At 38.9% G+C, this 23,374-nt stretch overlaps 1 protein-coding gene and 1 non-coding gene across 3 annotated transcripts; both read left to right on the plus strand.

The window, feature by feature from the left end:
* Positions 1-8,838: 8,838 nt before the first annotated feature.
* Positions 8,839-8,945, plus strand: LOC142179667 (small nucleolar RNA R71). Its single transcript, XR_012708212.1, has one exon. It is a non-coding gene; the product is annotated as a small nucleolar RNA R71 (small nucleolar RNA).
* Positions 8,946-17,853: 8,908 nt separating this feature from the next.
* LOC107802376 (uncharacterized) lies at positions 17,854-22,535 on the plus strand. 2 transcript variants are annotated; one of them, XM_016625862.2, is made up of 6 exons: positions 17,854-18,062; positions 18,260-18,378; positions 18,547-18,705; positions 19,100-19,202; positions 21,367-21,604; positions 22,015-22,535. In XM_016625862.2, exons 2-6 carry the CDS (start codon positions 18,376-18,378, stop codon positions 22,097-22,099), a joined length of 588 nt encoding a protein of 195 aa, XP_016481348.1. In that variant the 5' UTR covers positions 17,854-18,062; positions 18,260-18,375; the 3' UTR covers positions 22,100-22,535. The 2 variants fall into 2 exon arrangements, with proteins under 2 accessions (XP_016481348.1, XP_016481347.1); XM_016625861.2 differs by having other exon boundaries at positions 17,866-18,062; positions 19,094-19,202.
* Positions 22,536-23,374: the final 839 nt, after the last annotated feature.

Here is a 23,374-nt window from a genome sequence, read left to right on the forward strand (position 1 = left end):
ATCGAAGTCAAATTTATTCATTTTAAAGTCAAAACTTAACATTTTTCACAGAATTTCATATTTAAGCTTTCCGACTTTGCGCCCGGACTGTGCACGCAAATCGAAGCGACTCTAAATGAGGTTTTCAAGGCCTCAGAAGCACATAATGGGTAATAAAATAGGTGATGACCCTTTGGGTCGTCACATTCTCCACCTCTAAACAACTGTTCGTCCTCAAATGGATAGAAGAAGGAAGTACCTGAGTCGGGAAATAAATGAGGATAACGGCTCCGCATATCGAACTCGGACTTCCAGGTCGATGCCTCAGGAGGCTAACCTCTCTAGTGAACATGAACTAGAGGAAAACTCTTCGATCTCAACTGACGGACCTGCCGGTCTAGAATAGCCACCGGCTCCTCCTCATAAGACAAATCCTTGTCCAACTGGACAGTACTGAAATCTAACACGTGGGATGGATCGTCGTGATACTTCCGAAGCATGGACACATGAAATACTGGATGCACGACTGATAAGCTAGGTGGAAATGCAAGTCTATAAGCCACCTCTCCCACTCGATCAAGAATCTCAAATGGACTAATGAACCTAGGCCTAAGCTTGCCCTTCTTCCCAAATCTCATTACGCCCTTCATAGGCGACACTCAGAGCAATACCCGCTCACCAACCATAAAAGCCACATCCCGAAATTTGTGATCTGCATAACTCTTTTTCCTGGACTGAGCCATATGAAGCCTCTCCTGAATGATCCTGACCTTGTCCAAGGCCTCTTTAACCAGATCTGTACCGAACAACCGAGCCTCTCCCAGCTCAAACCACCCAACCGGAGATCGACATCGCCTTCCATACAAAGCCTCATAAGGAGCCATCTGGATACTCGACTGGTAGCTGTTGTTGTAGGCAAACTCTGCTAAAGGCAAAAACTGATCCCACGAACCTCCAAAATCGATGACACAAGCTTGAAGCATATCCTCCAAAATCTGAATAGTCCGCTCGGACTGCCCGTTCGTCTAAGGATGAAATGTTGTACTAAACTCAAGCTGGGTGCCCAACTCTCGCTGAACTGCTCTCCAAAAATGTGAAGTAAACTACGTACCTCGGTCCGAAATGATAGACACAGGCACACTATGAAGGCGAACAATCTCCCGAATATAGATCTCAGCTAAACTCTCGGATGAATAGGAGACTGCCACAGGAATGAAATGCGCCGACTTGGTCAGCCTATCAACAATGACCCAAACTGCGTCAAACTTCTTCCGAGTCATCGGAAGTTCAGTAACGAAGTCCATAGTAATCCGCTCCCACTTCCACTCGGGAAGCTCAATCCTCTGAAACAGTCCACCAGGCCTTTGATGCTCGTACTTAACCTGCTGACAATTCAAACATCGAGCCACATATGCAACAATATCCTTCATCATTCTACGCCACCAATAATGATGTTGCAAATCCTGCTACATCTTCGCGGCGCCTGGATGAATAAAGTACCGGGAACTATGGGCCTCCTCTAAATCAACTCTCAAAGCCCATCCATATTAGGCACACACACTCGCCCCTGCAATCTCAAAACTCCATCATCACCTAAGGTAACCTGCTTGGCACTCCCACGCTGCACCGTGTCTTTAAGGACACACAAATAGGGATCATCAAACTGTCGATCACGGATACGCTCCAATAATGAATATCAAGCGACCGTGCAAGCTAATACTCGGCTAGGCTCAGAGATATCCAATCTCACAAATCGATTGGCCAAATCCTGAATATCCAATGCAAGTGGCCTCTCACCGACAAGAATATAAGCAAGACTGCCCATGCTGGCTGACTTTCTACTCAGAGCATCGACCACCACGTTGGACTTTCCCGGGTGATATAAGATGGTGATATCATAATCCTTCAACAACTCCAACCATCTCCTCTGCCTCAAATGCAACTCCTTTTGCTTGAACAAATACTGAAGACTCTTGTGATCAGTGAACACCTCACATGCCACGCCATACAGATAATGCCTCCAAATCTTCAATGCGTGAACAATGGCTGCCAACTCTAAATCATGGACCGGATAGTTCTTCTCATGAATCTTCAACTTCCTCGAAGCATAGTCAATGACCTTGCCATCCTGCATCAATACTACACCAAGCCCAATACGGGAAGTATCGCAATAAACTGTGTAAGGCCTTGAACCTGTGGGCAAAACCAACACCGATGTGGTAGTCAGAGTTATCTTGAGCTTCTGAAAGCTCTCCTCACACCCGTCCGACCATCTGAACTGGGCACCCTTCTGGGTCAACCTGGTCATCGGGGCTGCAATAGATGAGAACCCCTCTACAAACCGACGATAGTAGCCTACCAATCCCAAGAAACTCTGATTCTCTGTAGCTGATATTGGTCTAGGCCAGTTCTTGACTGCCTCAATCTTCTTCGGATCAACCTGAATACCCTATGCTAATACAACATGACACAGAAATGCAACTAAACTCAGCCAGAGCTCACACTTCGAGAACTTAGCATATAACTGACTATCCTTCAGAGTCTGAAGAACCACTCTGAGATGCTGCTCGTGCTTCTCCTGGCTGCAGGAATATATCAAAATATCATAAATGAAGACTATCACGAACGAGTCCAAATAAGGCCTGAACACTCGGTTCATCAAATCCATAAAAGCTGTTGGGGAATTTGTCAACCCAAATGATATGACCAAGAACTCATAATGCCCGTACCGAGTGCAAAAAGCTATCTTAGGGACATCGGATGCCCTAATCCTTAACTGATGGTAGCCAGATCTCAAGTCGATCTTTGAAAATACCTTGGCACCCTGAAGCTGATCGAACAAATCATCGATCCTCGGTAGTGGATACTTATTCTTGATGGTGACCTTGTTCAATTGCCGGTAATCAATTCACATTCTCATCGAACCATCCTTTTTCTTTACAAACAACACCGGCGCACCCCAAGGCGAAATGCTGGGTCTAATGAAACCCTTCTCAAGCAAGTCTTGCAACTTCTCCTTCAACTCTTTCAATTCAGGCGGGGCCATGCGATACGGCGAAATTGAAATGGGCTAAGTGCCCGGATCCAAATCAATGCAAAAGTCAATATCCCTGTCGGGCGGCATACTCGGCAGGTCTGAAGGGAATACCTCAGGAAACTCACGAACCACGAGCATAGAATCAACAGAGGAAATCTACACTAGAATCACAAACATAAGCTAAATAGGCCAAGCACCCCTTCTCGACCATACACCGAGCCTTCACATAAGAAATAACACTACGGGTAGAATGACCAGGAGTCCCTCTCCACTCGAAATGAGGCATACTCGGTAAAGCTAAGGTCATAGTCTTGGCGTGACAGTCCAAGATAGCGTGGTAAGATAATATCCAGTCCATCCCCAATATGACATCGAAATCGACCATGTCTAGAAGCAACAAATCCACACGAGTCTCAAGACCCCCAATCACAACTACACAAGAGTGATGGACTCGATCTACCATAATAGAATCACCCACCAGTGTAGACACATAAATAGGAATACTCAACAAATCACTAGGTATGACCAGATACGGTGTAAAATAAGATGACACATACGAGTATATATACCCTGGATCAAATAACACTGAAGCATATCTATCACAAACCAGAATCGTACCTGTAATAACTGCATCTGAAACCTCAGCCTCGGGCCTGGCTGGGAGGGCAACATCGGGGATGGGCCCCACAAACCTAAACTACCTCTCTGGGATGGCCTGCAACTGGCTGGCCTCCACCTCTACCTCCACCTCTAGCACCTCTACCCCCACCTATATCTGGTTGGGCGGGCTGTGGAACATCTGGTGCCTAAACCATAGCACGGGAACCCTGATGTGGAGAACTGCTCGAAGCCCGAGGGCAATACCTAGCAATGTGCCTCGTGTCGCCACAAGTAAAACAAGCCCTCGACTGCTGGGGCTGAAGACCCTAAAAACTCTGAAGCGGCGGTGCACTGATAGGTGCTGGTATGCACTAAAGGACTGCTGATCAGAATACTGAATCGGAGGACCACGACCACCCACCTGAAGCACTGTGAAAAGGCTAAACAGTTAACTGAAAGGGCCTACGAGGATCGCCTCTACCATATAAATCTCTACCTCCATATGAGGTACCACTGAATCTGCTTGAATGACGGGGCCTCTTATCCGACCCCTGACCACCTCTCTGCGATAGAACCATCTCAACTCTGCGGGCCACATTGGCTGCCTCCTGAAAAGTGATCTCACTACCGGCCTCCTTGGTCATCTAAAGACGAATCGGCTGAATAAGACCATTGATAAACCTCCTCACCCTCTCTCTCTCGGTAGGAAGTATGACAAGAGCATGGAGAGCTAAGTCGATGAACCTGGTCTCATACTGGGTGACTGTCATAGAACCCTACTAGAGGCGCTCAAACTGCCTCCGATAGGCCTCTCTCTGGGTAACGGGGAGAAACTTCTCCAGGAACAACACTATAAACTTCTCCCAAGTCAAAGATGGCGACCCGACTGGCTTGGCCAAGCAATAATCCCTCCACCAAGTCTTGGCGGATCTAGACAAGCGGAATGTAGCAAAATTGACCCCATTGGTCTCAACAATACCCATGTTCCTGAGAACCTCATGACAGCTATATAGAAAATCCTGGGGATCCTCAGAAGAAGCACTGCTGAAAGTAGTAGTGAAGAGCTAGGTGAACCTATCCAGCCTCCACAAAGCATCGGCAGACATAGCCGCCCCATCACCGGTCTGAGCTACTACACCTGGCTGAACTGCTCCAACTGGCTGAACCACTGGAGTCTAAATTTGAGGAGCTACCTGCTCCGGAGTGCGTGTAGCAGGAGTCTGATCCACTCCTTCATCCTAAGAAGTGGCTGGTGCTACAGAAAGCAAACCTGCTCGAGTGACACTCTTCATGAGGCCCACCAATCAGACCAGAGCGTCCTGAAGAACTGGGGTAGCAATAAACCACTCTGGGACCTAAGCTGGGCCCACCGAAACTGCTGGGGCCAGAACCTCCTCCTCAAAATCAACCTGAGGCTCTACCACTGGTGCTGCTGCTCAGGCCTGAACTCTGCCCCTACCTCGGCCTCTACCCCTAATGGAAGCTGCTGCTGGGGGCTTGGGCTGCTGAGAGGTAGATAAGGAAGCGCACAATATGCGAAAGAACAGAGTAGAAATCTAATTAGCATTTAAGGAACAAATCCACACGACAAGAAAGAACAAATGTGAGATTTTCCTAACTCTGAAGCCTCTGGAGGATAAATACAAACGACTCTGTACCGATCCCTCAGACTCAACTAAGCTTGTCCGTGAGTTGTGAGACCTATGTAACCTAGATCTCCGATACCAACTTATCATGACTCGGAATTCCCACCCTTGGGAGTCGTGATGGCGCCTACTAATGTGAGCTATACAAGCTAATCCTTAACAGCTTACTTCATTAACAAATCACTTCCTTTAACGATTATCAGTGATAGCATGAAAACAGCGGAATTTAATGAATATACGAAAGACTTAAATTAAAGAAACTGAACAATAATACGGAAATCAACATATGTCTTTACCCAAGAACTGGTGTCACATTACTCACGAACTTCTAAGAGTACTAAATACAACCGTTTGAAAGAACAATATAAACTGTTTATCTCGAATACATGAGATAACAGACTGAAATAAAGATAAAGGAGACGTCGGGTCTGCGGACGCTTGCAAGGCTACCTCGGTGTCTCACTGGACTGAAAGCTGGCTCCCGCGCTACTGCTGCTGTCCAAGACCTGGATCTGTGCAAAAGAACGCATAGTGTAGTATCAGCACAACCGACCCCATGTGCTGGTAAGTGTCTGGCCTAACCCCGGCGAGGTAGTGATGAGGCTAGGACCAGACTCCAGATAAACCTGTGTAGTTATGTACTATATGGCGGAAACGTAAACAGGTAATAAGCAATCAAATCTGGGAAAGGGGAAACATGCTCCGGGGGTAGCAGATAAAACAGAATATTAAAGAATAGTAAGGAAACTACAATTTAACTTAACACAGATAAAGAGAAATAAGGAAACTTTCACTTTCAGTTTCATCTTGTTGCATTTGTACAACCCGATCCCATTTCATTATATATTCTGGTAGGTGTACCACCCGCTCCCATTTCATTATATCTCGTTGTAGGCGTACCACCCGCTCCCATTTCATTATATCTCGTGGTAGGCGTACCACCCGCTCCTATTTCATTATATCTCGTGGTAGGCGTACCACCCGCTCCCATTTCATTATATCTTGTGGTAGGCGTACCACCCGCTCCTATTTCATTATATCTTGTGGTAGGCGTACCACCCGCTCCCATTTCATTATATCTTGTGGTAGGCGTACCACCCGCTCCCATTTCATTATATCTTGTGGTAGGCATACCACCCGCTCCCATTTCATTATATCTTGTGGTAGGCGTACCACCCGCTCCCATTTCATTATATCTTGTGGTAGGCGTACCACCCGCTCCCATTTCATTATATCTTGTGGTAGGCGTACCACCCGCTCCCATTTTATTATATCATGTGATAGGCGTATCACCCGCTCCCATTTCATTATATCTTGTGATAGGCATATCATCCGCTCCCATATACATTTCATCACACAATCACAAGAAATCCCGGCAAGGGAACATAAATAATATAATAACTTTCCGACAAGGGAACACAACAATGTTATAATTTTCCCGGCAAAGGAACAACAATATTGAATTAGTCATCCTGGCAAGGGAGAATCAGCTATAACCAACCTCCACTCAACTTGTACTTAGTTCAATCATTGAAAATGCTCAATCATAGAAGATCATTAAGTAAAGCACCCAAGTGTCATTTAAGAACACAACAACTTTCAATTTAAGACTCACGATCATGCTTGACACAACGTATAGATAATCGTAACCATGTCTATACGTCGTACTCAACAAGAAGCAAGTAGCAAGTATGACTCAACTCCTAATCCCTCAAGCTAGGGTTAGACCAAACACTTACCTCGATGCCTTGATCACCACTCAAGTCTCAACTATAGCTTTACCCCTTGATTCCACCACCAATCCGCTCGAATCTAGTCACAAGTTACTTAATTACATCAATAAGTGCTAAATGAATCAACCCCAATGCATGAAAATGAGTTTTCTAAAGTTTTACCCAAAAGTCAGAAATCACCCCCCGGGGTCCACGTGGTCGAAACCCGAGGTCCGAACCGAAACCCGATTACCCATTCCCCCACGAATCCAAATTTATAATTTGTTTTGAAATCGGACCTTAAATTGAGGTCCAAATCCCCAATTTTAGAAAAACCTAGGTTCTACCCAAAACACCCATTTCCCCATGAAAATCTTTGATTTAAAGTTGAAATCATGTTAAAAGATGTTAAGGAGTGAAATTCCCGTTTATTTATACCCCTCTCAGACCCCAGGGGCGGACCGCATCAAATGGACCGCGTCCACACAGCCTCTACCGCGGACTGCACCAAGGCGACCGCGGCTGCGCTAGCCCCTCCCTGAAGACCTGCAGTTGAGCACCCTGTGCGGACCGCACAAAGGCGACTGCGGCCTCACAGCTTCCACCGCGGACCGCACAAAGGCGACCATGGTCGCGCTCGCCCCTCCGCGGTCGCACGCGATTTCTCGCGAACCGCACTAGAGGGTTCAGAGATTGTGGCTTCCTAAACCTGCAACACTTGACTTTCTAAGCCTAAGGCATCCCGGAACCTACTCGAAACTCACTCGAGCCCTCGAAACTCCAACCTAAGTATACACACAACCTCAAAAATATCCTACGGACATATTCGTGTACTCAAATTACCAAAATAACATCACTAGCATCGAATTAAACGTCGAGATCATTAAAATTTCTCAAAACTCTTTTAAACATCAAATTTCTTAATTAAGGTCCGGATCACGTCAAACGACGTCCGTTTTTAACCAAATTTCACAGAAATGACTCAAGTCATATATAAGACCTGTACCAGGCGCCGGAACCAAAATAATGGCCCGATACCATTGCTTTCTAATCAGTTTTTACTTCAAATTTCCTTAAACAGTTTCTGTAAACAATTTTACTTAAAAATTCATTTCTCAGGCTAGGGACCTCGAATTCCAATTCCGAGCATACACCCAAGTCCAATATTTTCCTACGGACCCTCCGGGACCGTCAAATCATAGGTCCGGATTCGTTTACCCAAAATATTGACTGAAGTCAAATTTATTCATTTTAAAGTCAAGATTTAACATTTTTCACAAAATTTCATATTTAAGCTTTCCGGCTACGTGCCCCGACTGTGCACGCAACTCGAAGTGACTCTAAATGAGGTTTTTAAGGCCTCGGAAGCACATAATGGGTAAGAAAACACGTGATTACCCTTTGGGTCATCACACTTTCATAGTCGTAGTGACTAGGTGCCGTTGTAATAGTCCACGGAGGGCAAACCGGAGCCGTGACATTTTGTAGCTGATAACATTGACTTGTTCATCATTTTGATGGATTGCTTGGCATTCATGGTTTAGATGATTTCCTCCATACATGTCGCAAATTTCCGACTTGCTTGGTTGTTGTGTATTCACCTGAAAAGATTGAATTTGTGCCAAAGAAACAATCTGTTATGTTAGTGTATTTAAAGCATCTGCCTGATTTACTGTAGCAGAATTCTTGATAATTATACGCTCAGATGGCTATCGGATGGCATTCTCTGAAATTTCATTCAACAATTGCAATGCTTCTTCTGTGGTTTTTCCCATTACTGAACCTCCTGTAGGTGCATCTATCACATTTCTGGACGAGGGTTTTAGCCCGTGATAAAAAATATACAATTGCATATGTTCAAGGAATATCGTGGTGTGGACATTTTCTTAACATTACTTTTAACCTTTTCCAAGCTTGATAAACTGAATCTGTGTGAGTCTGCAAGAAATTAGATATGTCTTGTCTTAACTTTGTGGTTTTAGCAGGTGAAAAGTATTTATTTAAAAATTTCTGAGTCATTTGGTACCATGTTGTAATTGATTCTTGAGGCAAACTTCGCAACCAAGTCTTAGCATCTCCTTTTAAAGAAAAAAGAAATAGCCTTAACTTAATTGCTTCAGGGGATACTCCATTATACTTAGCAGTTTCAACTAGTTCTAGAATACTCCATTATTAATAGTAATAATAACAATAATAATAAAAGATTGCAAAGATGATTAAAAAAAAGAGGCATTAAGGGAGAAAAAGTATTAGTACAATAATTTTATTATTTATAGATAATAGTAATATTATACCTCACTTAAAATAAAATAGATATATAAAAATTACGCAGCAAGTAAACTGTGACAAGAAAATATAATATTATTAAAAGTATTAGTATTAATACTTGTAATAGTATCTAAAATTACAACGATAATATATAAAAGGGTAGTTAATAGTACGCGAGACTGTGAAAATGTTGATTATAGTATATTTATTTTTGGTTAGTAAAGTACTGATAATGGTCTAATTGTATTAGATATACTAAGGGATTCAATAAAAATAGTTGGTAGTAATTATAATGAGAAGAAAAAAATATTATAATAAGTTCTCAAATTAGTAATAAAATATTTAATCTGAAGTAGATGGATGCCAATTCCCGGCAACGGCGCCAAAAATTTGACGAGGCCAATGCGTATAAGATCTTGCTACCTGTACTCTGTCAAATTCTGGTATAGTTTATGATATCGTCCCACAGAGATTGGAGAATCTAGCTACAAACTTATAATATTCCGACTACTATTTGAGAGAATTAAATTGATGAAATTTTGTTTATTGAAAATTTAAATTGCTTAAGTTGAAATAAAATAACTTTCGAAATATTTATATTTAAAGAGAGTTGGGAATCATTTGAATTCACTCGATAGCGTGATAATAATAAAATTTTAGCTTCTACATGTATTTCTCTTAGGAATAACTGTTTATTGCTAATACAATTATATTTTGCTCACTAAGAAATAATCAATTAATAACACTCTGCGAGGTTATGTAAATCAATTGATATATGACTTGTAACGATTAAACTGAAATAATTTACTTGCCTGAATTGTGTTAATAGCAAAAACCTCTTATGATTACTTTTTATTAAAAATCAATAATATTTTCAACTACAACTCCTCCGTGAGAATTAGAATGGAAGTAAGCAAGATTACAGACTTGGAATGATAGCTTAAAAAGAATTACTCTCACTCTATTATTTTACCCAATAGTTATCGTATATTAATTTTGCTTCGTGAGAATTATAAAATTGACATACAATTAACTTTGGAGAACAAATAGATAGAAGTGATAATAATTAATTAAAATTAATATTCCAGCACAATATAGAAATATAATTAGAACGTTTCAGGTCAAACATGTAATAAAATTAAGATTAATATTATAACGATATCGAGCTTCATCAACTATCCCAACAAAAGAGATTACTCCATTATGGAGTCTTTAAGTCTCACAAATAAAGAAATTCTTAAAATACTATCAACACTCTTAGAAAATTCAAAAACTACAAGAGGAAAGTGAAAGAGATAAAGAAAGAAGTAAAGACCAAAGCTAGAGAAAAGTTGCTAATTAGACATGTATGATATCCCCCCTCCCCCACTTCAACACAAGCATGACATCCTATTTATAGAAATCAAATCTCATAAGGTGCCACGATGCCTCGTGGTTCTTTTGTCATGATGCGTTGTGCTTTTATTGCCATGATACCTCGTGGTTCTTTTGCTATGATGCGTCGTGATCTCTTTTTATTTCTTTATTTGCTTTATCATGATATTTTTATTTCCTGCAAAATACTATTAGAAAATACAGATAATTATAGATTATATATATATATATATATATATATATATATATATATATATATATATATATATATATATATATATATATATATAATTTATTTTTATCCATATGTTACTATGTATATTAAATAATAAAAATGTAGTATCTTTGCTTTTGTTCTTTTTTCCTTTTATCTTTGCCACTTATGATCTCAAAGGATTCCTCCTCCGAGTCTGTTTGAAGCTGCTCCTCAAGGACCATAGTTGTCACCCTATTGGGGGAGGTTACTTCAATTTGTTGGAAAGTAACATATTTGTCTTGTTTTGATTTGGATTCCATGTTCAGATCAACAACAAAATCAATCCTAGGGAGGTTTATAATTTCTAAAGGCACACTAGTTGACTCATTGACATGTCATTCATACAAAGAGCTTTCTTTTTTTTTTTCAGATCCTCCTTTTTATTTGTACTATCATTATCTTGAATAGACTCTTGCTGATCTTCTTTGGTATCCCTAACACTGTTGTAACCATTCTATTCATGCATGTTTGTGTTTGAATTCGAGGGAGCCTTGTTACACACAACTCCACCTTGATCCCCCTTTCTATAGTTAGTCGATTGCCCTTGAGCACTCACAGTTACACCAACAATACTTTCTTGGCTCAGATTTTGGGCAGACAAGGATATCTCATTGTTATGAGTTTTTCCTGCTTGTTTGAGTTAGTATTTGATTGAGCCTTATTAGTAAAAGCTCCAATTTGATCTTCCTTATTCAATTCAGTTGACTGCTTTTGCACATTCACAGTCATATCCGGATTGCTATCTTCGTTGAGACTTTTTAAAGCCAAGGTTCTCTCCTTGTTATGCATCTTTCTCCCATTAGAGTCATAAGATAGATTGAACATAGGCTTGAAAGTAAATTTTGCTTTCTTCTTAGGAAGTTTCCCATGTTTGGTTTTCTTAGAATTCCTGTTGGATCTGACTCTAATGTTGCTGGGACATTGTTGCTGGTAATTTTCAGATTCATATCCATTCTTTTGCTTCAATTGACTTGGGCCGGTACACTCTATCATGCCTTTGTTTTCCTCATTCTGTTTTGATACAGAATTTTGATGTACGAGAATTCTGTTTTCCTCATTCTGTTTTGAGACAGAATTCTTTCTAGCTAAGCTTGGTCCATCATTCTTTCGTCCAGTCTGCTTTGCATCAAGCTTCTGATGTTCATCATTAGTCTTTCTAGTTTTATCAACTTTTTGGCAGTCTAATTCAATGTTTTCACCATTCTGATTTGCAACAGTATTCATCCGATTTTCTTCAGGTCTTTGAGAGTCCAAAGTTCTATTTTCTCCACCCTGCTTATCAACAGGTTTTTTGTCACGATCGAAAATCCACTAAGGGTCGTGATGGCGCCGGACATCATTGTCAGGCAAGCCAACAACAAATAACTAGTAACTTCTTGTTTTAAATATTTCTGAAATCACTTCTTTTATACATTTAAACAATAAGGAATGGATTTCCACTAAATGAATAATGATATCTTTAACAATTTCAAAATACTGACTACTTCCATAGACATCCCAGAACCCGGTGTCACAAGTGCATGAGCTCTTTCTAGGAAGCAATACAATACAACAACCGTCCGAAATACAAATTGGACAGAAAATAAATACAATAATCTGGAAATGACTCTGTTGGCCGCGGATCGTCTCGAGAAGTGCAGCTCACCTAAGTCTCCGTGTCAACCATGCTGCTATGCCCACTAGGCCACTAGAGATGCATGTGTCTGTGCAACAATGATGCACAGAAGTGTAGTATGAGTACGAAAACAACGTGTATCTAATGAGTATCCCATCTAATCTCGAAGAATTAGAGACGAGAGGTCGACTTCGACACTTACTAGTGGTCCAATGATGTTATCTCAATAATATAGTAAATCAGGGATTTTTTTTATAAACATGATTGTAATTCAATGGGATGAAGCAAGTAAGCAATTCTTTCTTTTATCAAAAATTTCCAAATTCCTTTACATCGTTTATACAAATATTCTCAAACCGGGAAGAGGCAATAATAACTTCAATAACTTTCAAGGCAAGTAATACAAGCATGCGCAAAACATGTTGAGGTCGTATGGCCTGATCCAATAATATTTAAATTGTGCACTACCAGAGGGTTGAATGGTGCGAACCATAGATGCATCTATTTAATCTGTCATTCGGCCCGTTCCGAAATTAAACACACACAGACAGTCAACCAAGGAGTCAACATGTAACAATTATCCAAAGAAAGTCAATTCTCTTTTAACAATTTAAGAAAATGAAGTTTAATCTTTTTAGAAATTTATTTACTAATTCGACGTGAATTAAGCAATTCAAACTGTCAACAGGGTTATAAATATTCCAAGTATAGCATGTTTTTGGGTCCTAGTCTACCCGGACTTACACATAATAGTAGCTACGCACGGACTCTCATCACCTCGTGCATACGTAGCCCCCACAAATAGGAGCACATAACCAATAATTTCACCTATGGGGACAGTTCCCTCTTACAAGGTTAGAAAGGAGACTCACCTCACCCCAAAGGTCCATAATCGACATTCCTCGTCCTTCCGAAAACTCGAATCGATGTACAAAGCTCCAAAGCGAGCCAATAATAATACAAATACATTAATATATGCTCAATTACCCCTAATGATCCAATTTATAACAATTCCTAACCCCGATTGAAAAGTTGACCAATACGCCCTCAGGCCCACGTGCCCAGATTCCGAAATTTTTCGAAGAATAAGTTTACGCACAACCTTACAAACTCAAATATATAATTTACTCTCAATTTCCTACCCAAAATCGTGGCCAAAATCCGAAAATACTCTTTCTAGGTCTTTCCACCAAAACCTCAAATTTCTACCAATTTTATGCGCAATTCCTTACATAATCAATGTATTTAACTCAAGATAGGTGGGGATAGCTTACCTTGTCGTTGATGATGAAAATCCCCTCTTGAAACCCTCCAAGAATCGCCCAAGCCAAGAGAAAGATGAAAGAAAATGGCCAAATCCCGACTTTAAAACAACCCACTGCCTCCAGCACTTTTCGCACCTGCGGTCTCTTGATTGCTTCTGCGGTCTCGCAGGTGCGAACCAAACGCCGCTTCTGCGGTCCAGGGCTCCCAACCCATTCCGCTTCTGCGTCCCCTCCTCCGCAGATGTGGTCCCATATATGTGGCAAAACGACCGCATCTGCGGTCCTAGCCTAGCCGTCAATTTCCACTTCTGCGGCTCTGCACCTTCGGCCCTAGTCTCGCAGGTGCGGTTACACCAGCAACCTCAGCCCTTTTCAAAATTCCATTTTCGATCCGTTAACCACCCGGAATCCACCCGAGGCCCCCGGGACACCAAACAATCATATCAACCAGTCCCAAAACACATTACGGACTTGCTCGAGGCCTCAAATCATATCAACCAATGCTAAAATCATGAATCAACCTCCAATCCAAGCTTAATGAACTTTAAAATTTCAAACTTCTACATTCAATGCCGAAACCCGTCAAATCACGTCCGATTGACCTCAAATTTTGCACACAAGTCGTATTTGACATTACTGACCTACTCCAACTTTCGGAATTGGATTCCGACCCCGATATCAAAAAGTCCACTTCCGGTCAAACTTCTCAAAAACCTTCAAATTTCTATCTTTAGCCAAATGACTCCAAAATGACCTACGGACTTCCGAATTCACTTTCGATCATGCTCCCAACTCCAAAATCACTATACGGAGCTACTCCTAGACTCTAAATCCCAAACGGACATCGATAACATTGAAATGCACTTCAACCCAAACTTATGAAATTTCTTCCAAAATGCTAACTTCCATAATAGGTGATAAAACGTTCTCGGGTCTTCCAAAACCCAGTCCGGATATACGCCTAAGTCCGAAATCATCATACGAACCTGCTGGAACCTTCGAATCCTGATTCCGAGGTCGTTTACCCAAAAAACTAACCTTAGCCAATTCTTTCAACTTAAAGCTTCTAAAATGAGAATTTTCTTTCCAAATCAACTCCGAACTTCCCGGAATTCAATTCCGACGGTGCGCTCAAGTCATAATACATGAAGTGAAACTGTTCATGGCCTCAAACTACTGAATGACGCACTAGAGCTCAAAATGGCTGGTCGGGTCGTTACATTTTTTATCATCTAAAACTCTATTTTCAGCAGCCTTTTTCCTCTCTAAAGCTCTACAATTGATCATATTGTGACCAAGTTTTTGGCAGAATTTGCAATATTTAGGGACTCCTTCGAATTCAATTTTTTGTACAAATCCTTTGTGAGGAGCATCGTCAAATATTTGTCCAACATAAACAGAATTAGGTTGGCCCTTAAGCAAGTCAATTTCAACTCTTACTTTGGCCATACTAGGCCTTGTTCTTCCTCTAGTAGCCAAATCCATTTCAAGGGGAGTATCAATTGCACTCACCACTTGTTTAACATAATTTCAAGTGTGTATATGAAAAGGTAAACCATGAAGGAGAACCCATACCGGAGCAATTGGCAGGTCCTCCTCTGGCTTAAAATCCGGCGACCATTTCTGAAGCCACATCTGCTGCCCTTCAATTTCAATCACTCATTTAAACCAAACAAAATTTAAGTCTTCTTCATTGGTGAAATCAAGAAAAACATTGTAATTGTCAAAAACCTCAATCTTGACAGAGCCCTTTATCGAAATTATTTCCTTGAATTTTGATATGATTTTTTCAAGTTGGTGCCTTGGTTTTAAAAATCGGCCAACTATGGCGAGTTTACACTCTTCAGCCATAACACCATAATAGTCTGAAGCTTTCAAGAGAACCGCCGAAATTCCATTGTGCGTAGTATGCGTCGCAATGACAGAGTCTCTGCCATGGAGATTTGGAGAATTCGGATTGTTCGAAGATGAAATTACTTTGGTGGCATATGTCAGTTTTGTATCAATTGACTCTAGGGGTTGGTTTGCCATGAGAGAAGGAGTGGAATGGCCTTCCAGACGCGTCAGAGCGGCGCCGTCCGGCAGTTCCATCGGGGGTGCGTGACGGAAAGACAGTGGTATTTAGAAGATAGTCGTTGGTCTTTTAGAGAGAGACTATCCCGACAAATAAAGTAAAGTTACTTTTTTGGTTTCTTAATAAGAAGTTCTAGATTTGAGCCTTAAAAATAAAATAAAAAATTAGAACTAGGAAACGGTCTAACCTTATTTAGTGGATTTATCCGGCTCGAAACTTAATAAGCGGGGGCGGTTTCAGAAATGGAATGATTGAACTGATTTAAAAAAGGTGAAATGGCTTCCTACCCACTTAAACTTGTTGGGTTTTTTAAAGACGACACATAAACTTATAACTTTCCCATTTGAACACTCGAACTCATTTTTCCATAACTAATAAACACATCTGACCATTGACCATGTGCGCGTGTATTACACATACACATACGTGTCCATCCAGTCAGCAAATGACCAATGGATGTCTTACACGTAAGGGCGCGAAAAGTCAAGCAACAACTCCTTCTCTTTGGCTTCTTTAGCGTTCTTCTTCATCAACAATGGCTATCTGCTTTTCATTATTTTGTTTCACAGGTGGCTCAGCTTGATCCTTTTCCATGTTACTCTTTCGTTCCTCTTCCTTCTTTTCTTCCAGCTTTTTTATTTCAAGGATTCAATAGTTAACAAGATAGTGCCCTAATTTCCTACGATGTTTGCAGAATTTGGGTATGTTTTAATATTCAATGCGTTGAACGAATCTTTAAGAGGCAAATCATCATCTTCATCTCCAACCCAAACATTGGCGATTAAAGGTTTGAGTAAATCAATTTCCACGCTTACCTTAGCCATACTAGGTATGTTCATAGTTTGGTCGCCACATCAAGCTCCAATGGAGTCCCTACTTCTTCAAGAATATGTTTGACATAAGACTAGTTATGCATATGAAATGGTAATCCGAGCAGCAGGACTCAGACAGGATCTATTGGTAGGTAGGTCTTCTTCAGGCTTAAAATATGGATTCCACTTCTGCAACCACATTTGCAGACATTCAATTTCAATCACCCACTTATATAGAACAAAATTGTAATCTTCATCATTAGTGAAGCTGAGAAACACATTTAATTTACCATAAACTCCAATTTTTGCAGATCCCTTCAAAGGGAATTTTTTAGAGAATCTTGACCTATAATTCGGGGTCGGGTCTTCAAAAATCGACCAACAATTATCCTCTTACATTGAGCCGCCATGATGACATAGTAGTCTCTTGTTTTGAAGATCACTGTCGGCATGCCGTTGTGTGTCGTCTTTCTAGCTTGGAATTTCAGAGAGAATCCATACATCCAAGTTCCTCCACAGGGCTGTTACCATCACCTTGAACATCCAGAAGGAGTACGGAAAGCTTTTGAAGGGTTTCAATCAACGAACTTGGAAGGGGAAGTTATGGGGAAGTTCAAAACTTAGTTTCAACTCTACAATGACAAAATATACAACTTTCCACCATTTTCACGGTCTGAAAAATGAAAAAAAAAAATGAAAATGGAGTTTCAAATTTTTAAAAATGGAGGAAGGGGTATTTTGTACTGTTGGGCGTTGGGAAGGGGGTTTTCACGCTCTTGTGTGTCGTGTTCCTCACGCGGGCTGCTGATTAGGACCAACTGACGCCACATGGGCATGGTCAATGGTCAAATGTGTTTATTAGTTATGGAAAAAACGAGTTCGAATGTTCAAATGGGAAAATTATAAGTTTATGTATCGGCTTTAAAAATCCCGACAAGTTTAAGTGGCGAGAAAGTTATTTTGCCTTTAAAAAATAAAGCAGTGGCACGAGGTTGCTTATTGTACACCCAACCTAATGGACCCAACCCTAAAATATTTTTAGCCAAAAACTGAGGTCGGCACTAACAAAAATGGGTCATATTTTTTTATCAATTAACAACTCAGTTAAATAGAAACAGACACCCAAACACCTCATCAACTTCCAAAAAAAAAAAAAAGAGTTTCTTTTGTGTCCACACAACACCACACATGGTTTAACTTCCCCGAAAACCCCTCAAATACTCCTTGAATATCCCCATCATTCTTTATAACTAAAAACCAAAAAGTAAAACTTTTCAAGAAATATTTAAAAAAGTAGCCCCTATATATATGTGATGTGAATATACATTCATGTTATGTTTCTATGTGTTAGGAACAAGAAGATTAATTACCAGTTCAACAACAAGAAGAAGAATAGTACTTAGTTTTTTCTTGAAGTTTGTGAGGTTGGTAAGCTAGTTATTTTCAAACCGATATTATAAGTAGCAGTTGAGATAAAAAAGGAGTCTTGCAAATAAAGCTTCTGTCATTTCTCACCTATATACACACACACTAGGCAAGAGTTGTTTACTTTATTCATACAGTGGAAAGTTGACTTTAATCGGTTCTGTTCTCTGTTTGTTTTTGTTGTCAAATGTATCAGGTTGTAAACTGTGGTTTCCTAATTGGGTACGTTAGAAGGTGAAGAACTCCAAACACTTCTTTATCAAATTTTCTTCTCTTTCTTCAAGTTCTGCAACAATCGTGGATTATACAAAAATGGTGAGTCTTGTTTCCAGTTTCAACCCTGTTTTCGTTTTTTTTTTCTTTTTCTGGCAACTGTTTTATTGAATTCTTGGAACTCTATTCTTTAAAATTTCCCAGCTAAGAACTAATCTTGTTCAGTTTTCTGTATGTACATGTGCTTAAGTTTTGGATATGAATTTACAGGAGAATATGAGTGAAGAAAAGGGGTTTAAGGAAATTTGTGTTTCTGATCATATAAATGGATTGCAGTACGCAAGCACAAAATCAGATAGCTTTGTTGTGGACATGGAACGTTTTTCTCATATCATAGAGAAAGATATAAATTCCAATTCAAGAATTACTGTAAGTTTCCTTTTCTTTTTTTAATCTCTTTTGCCTGAATACTTGTTTATCCTCTGCACATATACTTTGTTTCTCCTGAAACCCTTGACCCCATCACAAGTTATTTCATGGTTCAATTCAATATCAATCAATTTCACAATTCATGTTTATCCTAACCACTTTGTTAAAGTAGTGAGAACAGAACTCATTATTGGTCAATTTTTGTTTACTGAGACTAAGTCTTAAGTACTACTTTATTTTATTTTATTTTGAAAGAAAATGGACGCTGGCGAAGAATAAGATGGTAAATTTGACTTCGGAAAATGCCGAAAAAGTTGTAATACATGATATTGCAAAAGCTGGGAAAATATGCTTTTTAACGTTTCTGATATGATTTTGATTGAAAAAGTTGCAGAGAAACCTTTCAAGGAAAGGATCATTTCGAAGCGGCGAGAGGAAAACATATTCAAATGCTGCCAATGAGAAAGACACTAATTTCACGGCAAGTTCCCCTAGAGGTATATTATCATTTATTTGAATTAATAATAAATAAAAATAAAGAGTTGTGTTTTTCTTTCTGAGGTCTAGATGTACACATTGTTTGTTATTAATGGTAATTCACAATGTTACCAAAAAAAGAAAAAATCAAGAGGTGTTAGATACAAAGCAATCAACAAATTTGTATTTGTCTGCATGCGTTTCTGTCGTTAAAGGTATTTAACGGACAACAATGAAAGGAAAAGACTATGACCCCTTCGATATTTTCTCAATCATAGAACTTCCAAATTACACCCCGTTTCAAAAAGATTGTCTTAATTTAACTTGGTATAAATTTTACAATAAAGAAGGAAAGACTTTTAAAATATATGGTTTTAAATAATTCATAGTATTTGTGTGGCTATAAAACTTTTGAAACTTGTGGTCCGAAATCTGCTATAGTATTTCTGTGGCTGTAAATACTTTCTATTATGATAATATTGAAAAGTATCCATTTTTTGGAAAAGACTAATAAGGAAATAAGGCCAGTCTTTTTGAAACAAAGGGAGTAAAAGGAACCAGATTATTCTCACTACTAATAAGGAAATAAGGCCGGTCTTTTTGAAACAAAGGGAGTAAAAGGAACCAGATTATTCTCACTATTTATTACTCTTTGTACTAGTTTTAGTCGTTTTATACATATCAATAGTTTATTATTTCTATCTCAATTTATGTGACAATGTTTGATTGTGCATAAATAAAATAAAATCTTTTGAAATTGTAGTCCGAAGAAGTCATATACAATTCCATGGCGGTAAATCTATCTCATTAAAGGAAAAAAAGTTAAATTTAAATTATTTTAAATAAAGAAGTATGTCATTCTCTTTAGAACATATTAAAAATAAAAAGCTAAATTTAAATTATTTTAAATAAAGAAGTATGTCATTCTCTTTAGAACATATTAAAAATGAAAATACGAAGACGGGAGAATATCTTTTTCTCAATTTTGTAAATATTTATTGTCCGAGGACGAGTTTACCTTTCATAGAACATATTAAAAATGAAAATACGAAGACGGGAGAATATCTTTTTCTCAATTTTGTAAATATTTATTGTCCGAGGAAGAGTTTACCTTTCATACTCTACTTCCAAGGATTTAAAAATATCTATAGCATTTAAAACAAAAATATCAACTGATCAGCCATATTTGGCTTCACGTGAAACATATCACGTACTGCCCAATGCAATCTCATTGTCAAATATTCAGCCATATTTGTATTCTTATATTTCGATTCCTCTAATGTTTGGAGTAATGATGTAACACTACTAACTTGGATAAAGTTTACCATTATAAAGAAATTAAGCGACGACGGTGACTAAATACCACATTGATGTAACATAGTAACAACAACAACAACATTCAGAGCAATCTCTTAGTTGGAGGTGGAGGTTACTTACCGTCAGAGCAACCCGCTTGTCTAGCTGTAACAACATATTCTCACTCAATGTGGGGAAATCTGCTCTGTTTTTTGTCTGTTCATATGGCAGTATTACAAGATACAGATTTTGTCTTTACTAAGTATTTTAGTACATTAGCTAGCTGCCTAGGTTTCTTCCTCTGGTATAATAATGAGACAAATCAATCTACCCCTATTTTTCCCTAAGCAAAGACGTGCTATCAGAGCCTTCATTTTCTTCTACTTTAGGTGTAAATTAGACTATAGGTTTAGAATTCGACATGAATACATTACATTAGGCACATAATATAAAGTTCAAGGTAAGAAGCAGCAAGTGGATACCCGTAAGTTTATCTATCCTGGTATGTCAAGATTTTATTGGTGAGATTGCATATAACTTATTTACCTTAAGTACTGGGTCCAATTAAAGTTCATATGGTCCAGGCTGTATATACCATGAATGAATAAAATCCAAAAGATAGCATATAAGAATGAATGTAACGGACAATTAGCCTATGGTATCAACTTTTCTTATGAATATTAAGGTTGGAGCATTTGTTAATCTTGTAGATGAAATAAAATAATAGTACGGTCGTACAGAGTGTCATTCCTTTTTGTTTGCATTCATAGTATAAACTAAAATGGTGGTTGCCCACATGCATGATAATAATTGAGTGATAAAGAAACAAGCCACCACATATTTTTGGGTATATTCTGAATGTCATTTTTAAAATGGAAAAAATTGCAGCTTCATTGCTAGGAGGAGGTATTAGCACGCCAGAAAAGCCCATGGCATCGACTATTGTGGGAACTACTTATCAACCTACCCCACAAACCCATAATCAGATCACTATAGTGGCCGGCCATGGCGGCGCCACCGCCACCGAAAGCAAGATTAGTGGGAGGAGATTCAGTTTCCGACGCACTTCTTCCACTTCTAATTGGTCCATTGATCCTAGGAGGATCCTTCTCTTCTTTGCTACCTTGTGAGTTTTCTCTTAACCAACTAAAGACTTGTTTAACTTCTTTATATTTGTCGTGTATAATGTTTTACACTAAAAAATACTCACTTTCTTTTAATTTATGATGACTAGACAGGAAATTAAGAATGAAAGAACTTTTTTGAAATTTGTGATCTAAAACTAATTAAATTTTTTATGATTATAAATCATATCATTAAGGATAAAAAAGAAATTTTAAAATTAAATTGCTTTTAATTATAGAAAGGTGACATGTTTCTTTATATAGATCAAAGAAGAAAGAGTGACACCTAAATTGGGAGAGAGGGGATAGAAAATATAGTAAAATGGTCAATTATGACTTTGAGGAAAGAATACAACTTCTGACATTTTCTACTAAAATTTTATTTAATATGGTAGTGCCCTGTATTTGACAGGTCAAGTATGGGAACAATACTATTGATCTATTTTACATTATCCATAGCCAAGCTCAATGGAGAAGACAGTGCTCTTAATGGATGATATAGACACGAAAGGAAAAAGGAAGCAATGAATGAATGGAAAGAACAATGCACTAGTTCTAACTCAGAAGCCTGTGTAATGTAGATGCAGAAGAGACAAAATCAACATAATTTGATTACGAATTTTAACAGAGTTTAGCAGAAACATCACAAGATGGTGGAACAGAGAAAGAAGTATAAAGGGGGCAGTCAAAAAGAGCTAAAACTACAGATAGAACTTCCATTATAGCAGAGGTTCAGAAGACAGAATGTATCACTTTCATCAGGCTGCCTTTTGCTGTAAGACAAGAATAGAAAGCATTGTGACAAAGATTTGCATCATTCTACAGCAATGAGTGGCAGAGATCAGAAAGACTTGAGTACCTTTTCTTTGTTAGGTTCTCTTTTTGTAACATTTGGCTGAGTTTAGTGGAGAACCACATGTTTACCTTTTGCTATCTTCCTCACTTTTTTGTTTAGCGTTTAAGTTTATGCAATAATAGTATAAAAAATATTTTTACAATTATGTCAATTATAAGATAATAGCAAGTAAATATATACCATAACTAATCGGATAGTATAAAAATCTTTATAATGTTATGAGTGAAAGTACAAAAAGGGGGAGGGGGTGAATTGTAGCCAATTAAAATTCTAGTTGACTAAGTGTGAGTTTAGTCAACTAAGTTTTGCACCGTGAACATTCAATGGGAATGAAATAAACGAACGGAAAGGTAAAGAAGACACAACAGTTTTTATAATGGTTCAGTACCGGTATGGTACCTACGTCCAGTTCCCTTAGGTCATAAGACTCTCTTAGATTTTTTATAAAAGATTACAATAGTGATGGATTTTGAACGTTCACCATCAACGATATTCAGCAACAGTGATTTTAAAATGTTCACACAACTCTCTTTTGTGTTCTAACTCTTTCTTTCTTTTGTGACACTTGCAGACTAAAGAATAAAGTGTTTGTACTAAGAACTAGAAAGGCTTAGAAAACAGTTTGAGTAGTTGCGTAAATCTTCTTCTTGAGATTGGCAGACTTCTTATAGGAGATTTTGGGAGTCGTTGCAGATTGATCTTGATTGAGGCACTGAATCCTCTAAGAGATTTGACTCAAGGGGTGCCTCCGAATCCTGCACTTGAGATGGGCTGGATTCGTTTATGTCCTTCCTCTTTCATGTCCTCATTTCATGGAGTGATTTGAGACTTCGATTTGGTTGGTCAATCTTCTAATATAGTCCTCGAGGAGAGGCCTGATTTTCTCGAGCTGCACTTAATATGTTTCCTTCTGTTA

The sequence above is a fragment of the Nicotiana tabacum genome, chromosome 3 (assembly GCF_000715075.1).
Source record: "Nicotiana tabacum cultivar K326 chromosome 3, ASM71507v2, whole genome shotgun sequence".
Lineage (NCBI taxonomy): Eukaryota > Viridiplantae > Streptophyta > Magnoliopsida > Solanales > Solanaceae > Nicotiana > Nicotiana tabacum.

Coding starts and splice junctions, on each gene's coding strand:
- LOC107802376 (XM_016625861.2), top strand. Junction 18,706..19,093: donor ATTCCAATTCAAGAATTACT/GTAAGTTTCCTT, acceptor TGATTGAAAAAG/TTGCAGAGAAACCTTTCAAG. Junction 19,203..21,366: donor CACGGCAAGTTCCCCTAGAG/GTATATTATCAT, acceptor AAAAAATTGCAG/CTTCATTGCTAGGAGGAGGT.